The 4,748-nt window shown below is 41.5% G+C and overlaps 1 protein-coding gene across 1 annotated transcript; it reads left to right on the top strand.

The window, feature by feature from the left end:
* Nucleotides 3,661-4,484, top strand: LOC102187143 (male-enhanced antigen 1). Its single transcript, XM_018056625.1, has one exon. The coding sequence runs from the start codon at nt 3,709-3,711 to the stop codon at nt 4,231-4,233; it is 525 nt and encodes a 174-aa protein (XP_017912114.1). The 5' UTR covers nt 3,661-3,708; the 3' UTR covers nt 4,234-4,484.

The following is a 4,748-nucleotide window of genomic DNA, read 5'->3' as shown; positions in this document are numbered from 1 at the left end:
TTCGTGACCCAGATAATCAAGATGGTGTGATCACTCACTTAGAGTCAGACATCCTGGAATGCAAAGTCAAGTGGGCCTTAGGAAGCATCATTAGGCACAAAGCTAGTAGAGGTGATGGAATTCCAGTTGAGCTATTTCAAATCCTAAAAGATGATGCTGTGAAAGTACTGCACTCAATATGCCAGCAAATTTGGAAAACTCAGCAGTGGCCACAGGACTGGAAGAGAGGCAATCTCAAGGAAAGGCAATGCCAAAGAATGCTCAAACTTACCACACAACTGCATTCATCTCACACACTAGTAATGCTCAAAATTCTCCAAGCCAGACTTCAAAAGTGCCTGAACCATGAACTTCCAGATGTTCAAGCTGGATTTAGAAAAGGCAGGGGAACCAGAGATCAAATTGCCAACATCCATTGGATCATTGAAAAAGCAAGTGAGTTCCAGAAAAACATCTACTTCTGCTTTATTGACTATGCCAAAACCTTTGACTGTGTGGATCACAACAAACTATGGAAAATTCTACAAGAGCTGGGAATACCAGACCACCTGACCTGCCTCCTGAGAAATCTGTATGCAGGTCAAGAAGCAACAGTTAGAACTGGACATGGAACAACAGACTGGTTCCAAATTGGGAAAGGAGTACATCAAGACTGTATATTGTCACCCTGCTTATTTAACTTATATGCAGTCTACATCATGAGAAATTCTGGACTGGATGAAGCACAAGCTGGAATCAAGACTGCCGGGAGAAATATCAATCACCTCAGATATGCAGATGACACCACCCTTATGGCAGAAAGTGAAGAACTAAAGAGCCTCTTGATGAAAGTGAAAGAGGAGAGTGAAAAAGTTGGCTTAAAACTCAACATTCAGAAAACTAAGATCATGGCATCCCATCCCATCACTTTATGGGAAATAGATGGGGAAACAATTGAAACAGTGAGAGACTATTTTTGGGGGCTCCAAAATCACTGCAGATGGTGACTGCAGCCATGAAAATAAAAGACACTTGCTCCTTGGAAGAAAAGTTATGACCAACCTAGACAGTTTATTAAAAAGCAGAGACATTACTCTGCCAACAAAGATCCGTCTAGCCAAAGTTATGGCTTTCCCAGTAGTCATGTATGGATGTAAGAGTTGGACTATAAAGAAAGCTGAGCACTGAAGAATTGATGCTTTTGAACTGCGGTGTTGGAGAAGACTCTTGAGAGTCCCTCGGACAGCAAAGAGATCCAACTACTCAACCCTAAAGGAAATCAGTCCTGAATAGTCATTGGAAGGACTGACACTGAAGCTGAAACTCTAGTACTTTGGCCACCTGATGGGAAGATCTGACTCATTTGAAAAGACTGTGATGCTGGAAAAGATTGAAGGCAGGAGGAGAAGGGGACGACAGAGGATGAGATGGTTGGATAGCATCACCAACTTAATGGACATGAGTTTGAGTAAACTCTGGGAGTTGATGATGGACAGGGAGGCCTGGCGTGCTGCAGTCTATGGGGTCACAAAGAGTCAGATAGGACTGAGTGACTGAACTGAATTGAACTGAATCATATTTCTGCCCCAAATCATGTGCATACAGATACCTGCTTCAATTAAAGTGGCTACTGCACTTATTTTCTTGATTTCAGAGTTGAGAAAAGTGGCACTCAAAAAGCCAATTCTTAGTTTTGACATTTCCCTGTTGTTTTCCTATTTTATATCTCGTTTAGTTCTGCTCTAATATTTGTTACTTCCTTGCATCTGCTAAATTTGGATTTAGTTTGTTCTTATTTTTCTAGCTCCTTGAGGTGTAATCTTTAAGATCTTTCTCATTTTTTCATCTAAACATTTATTGCAATGCACTTCCCTCTTCTATTTTTGTTTCATCCCCTAAGTTTTGGTAGTTTTTGTTTTCATTTTCATGAAAACAAAGAGTCTGACTCTTTGCGATCCCGTGGACTGTAGCCCACCAGGCTCCTCCCTCCATGGGATTCTCCAGGCAAGAGTACTGGAGTGGGTTGCCATTCCCTTCTCCAGGGGATCTTCCCCACCTAGGGATCAAACCTGAGTCTCCTGCATTCCAGGCAGAGGCTTTAACCTCTGAACCACTAGGGAAGCCCCCCATTTGTCTAGAGGTATCTTCTAATGTCCTTTTTTATTTCTTCTTTGACCTAATTGTTATTCAACAGCAGGCTATTTAATTTCCACATACTTGTGAATTTTTCAGTTAGTTTTAGAAAAGTTAAGCAAAATTGACAAACTCCTACTAAGATAAAAAGAAGACTCAAGTAAATCAGAAATGAAAGAGGAATCATTACAACTGATACTACAGAAATTAAAAGGATCATAAGAGACTACTATGAACAACAATAGACCAACAAACTGGATAACCTAGAACAAATGGATAAATTCCTAGAAACATATAGCCTAGAAAGACTAAATCATGAAAAAATAGAAAGTATGAGCAGATCTATAAGTGTAGAAGTTAATCAATAATCAAAATCTCCCAAAAAAGGAAAGCACAAAAATACTTGGCTTCATGATGAATCCTACCAAATGAAGAAAAATTAGTGCCAATCCTTCTTAAACTCTTTCCAAACATGGAGGAAGAGTGAACACTTTCAAACATTTCATGAGGCCAGCATTAGCCTGATACCAAAACCAGAAAAAGACACCACAAGAAAAGAAAACTATAGTCAGGGACTTCCTTGGTGGTCCAGTAGTTAAGACTAACCAATATAGGGCCTATGGGTTCAATCCCTGCTTGGGCAGCTGAGATGGCCCCACAGCCAAAACACCAACACATAAGACAGAAGCAGTATTATAACAAATTCAATAGAGATTTTTTTAAAAAACGGTCCACATCAAAAAAAGAAAACTATAGCCAATATATCTGATGAATATAGATGCAAAATTCCCCATCAAATTACTAGCAAACTCAAGCCAACAGCACATGAGGATTATATACCACAACCAAGTGAGATTTATCCTTAGGATGGAAGAATGTTTCATACATGAAAATCAATTAATGTGATATTCCATACTATCGGAATAAAGGATAAAAATCACACGATCATATCAATACATACAGAAAAAGCATCTGACAAAATCTAACAGGTTTTCATAATAAAAATTCAAAACAAACTAGAAACAGAAGGAAATTACTTCAACATAATAAAGACTAATTATGAAAAACCCACAGGAAACATTATACTTCATGGTGAAAAACTGAAAGCTTTTCCTCTAAGATCAAACCAAACATCTTCAAGCAAAGGAAACAATCAACAGAATAAAACGGCAACTTATGGAATGGGAAAAAATACTTGCAAACCATACATCTGACAAGGAGCTCATCTCCAAAACATATAAGGAACTCCTACAACTCCAAAAAAATGGGCTACAGACTTAGATAGACATTTTTCCAAAGAAGACATACTGATGGTGGAGCCATATATAAAAAATGTTCAATGTTGCTAATCATCAGGGAAATGCAAGTCAAAATCACAATGAGACATCACGTTATGCCTGTCAGGATGGTTATTATATATGGAAAAGCAAACAAACAAGAAACAAGACGTGTTGGCAAGGATGTGGAGAAGTTGGAACCCTTGCATTCTGTTGGTGGGAACACAAAATGGTACAACTGCTACAGAAAACAGTATGGAGCTTTCGCAAAAAATTAAACATAGGGGTTGGGTCGCGGGCTGTGAGCGGCCCCTGCCCGATGGCAGCAGTAGTTCTAGGGGGCGACACCATGGGTCCTGAACGTATCTTCCCCAATCAGACTGAGGAACTCGAGCCACATCAGGGCCCCACGGAAGGCACTGGGGATTGGAGCAGTGAGGAACCGGAGGAAGAACAAGAGGAAACAGGGGCAGGACCAGCTGGCTACTCCTATCAGCCTCTGAACCAAGATCCTGAACAAGAGGAGGTGGAACTGGCACCAGTGGGGGATGGAGAAGATGTAGTTGCTGATATCCAGGATCGGATCCAGGCCCTGGGGCTTCATTTGCCAGACCCACCACTAGAAAGTGAGGACGAAGATGAGCAGGGAGCTACAGCATTGAACAACCACAGCTCTATTCCCATGGACCCAGAACATGTAGAGCTGGTGAAAAGGACGATGGCTGGCATAAGCCTGCCTGCGCCAGGGGTTCCTGCCTGGGCTCGCGAGATATCAGATGCCCAGTGGGAAGATGTGGTACAGAAGGCCCTCCAAGCCCGGCAGGCCGCCCCTGCCTGGAAGTGACCACCCTGAGAGCTGCTGTAACTCCCTGCATTCCAGGCCAGAACCAGCACAGGACTGAACATACCCTGGTTGTCACATCCATCTCCACCCTCCCCAGCCCTCCTCCACATCAAGGCAAATCAGACTTCTTCTTAGAGACCCACTTTACTCAGTTCTGTACATATGGGGACATCGGCCCAAGCCCAACCCACCTTAGCATGTATCATTCTGTGGAGAATAAAGCACCCTATGTATACAGCCAAAAAAAAAAAAAATTAAACATAAAACTACCATAAGATTCAGCAATCCCACTTCTAGGTATTTACCAAAATTATTGAAATCAGAATCTTAAAGATATATTGGCACTCCCTTGTTCATTGTATCACTGCTCCCAGCAGCCAAATGTGGAAACAACGTAAGCGGCCCAGATAAATGAATGAAGAACATGTGGCAGATACAGACAATGGAAGACTACTCACCTTTTAAAAAGAAGGGAATTTTGCAACATGTGACAACATGGATGAACCTTGAGGATA

This window comes from Capra hircus, chromosome 12 (assembly GCF_001704415.2).
Source record: "Capra hircus breed San Clemente chromosome 12, ASM170441v1, whole genome shotgun sequence".
Classification (NCBI taxonomy): domain Eukaryota; kingdom Metazoa; phylum Chordata; class Mammalia; order Artiodactyla; family Bovidae; genus Capra; species Capra hircus.
The sequence above is the reverse complement of the archived record's forward strand: the minus strand, read 5'-3'. Positions and strand labels throughout refer to the sequence as shown.

Coding starts and splice junctions, on each gene's coding strand:
- LOC102187143 (XM_018056625.1), top strand. CDS start 3,709: ATGGCAGCAGTAGTTCTAGGGGGCGACACCATGGGTCCTGAACGTATC.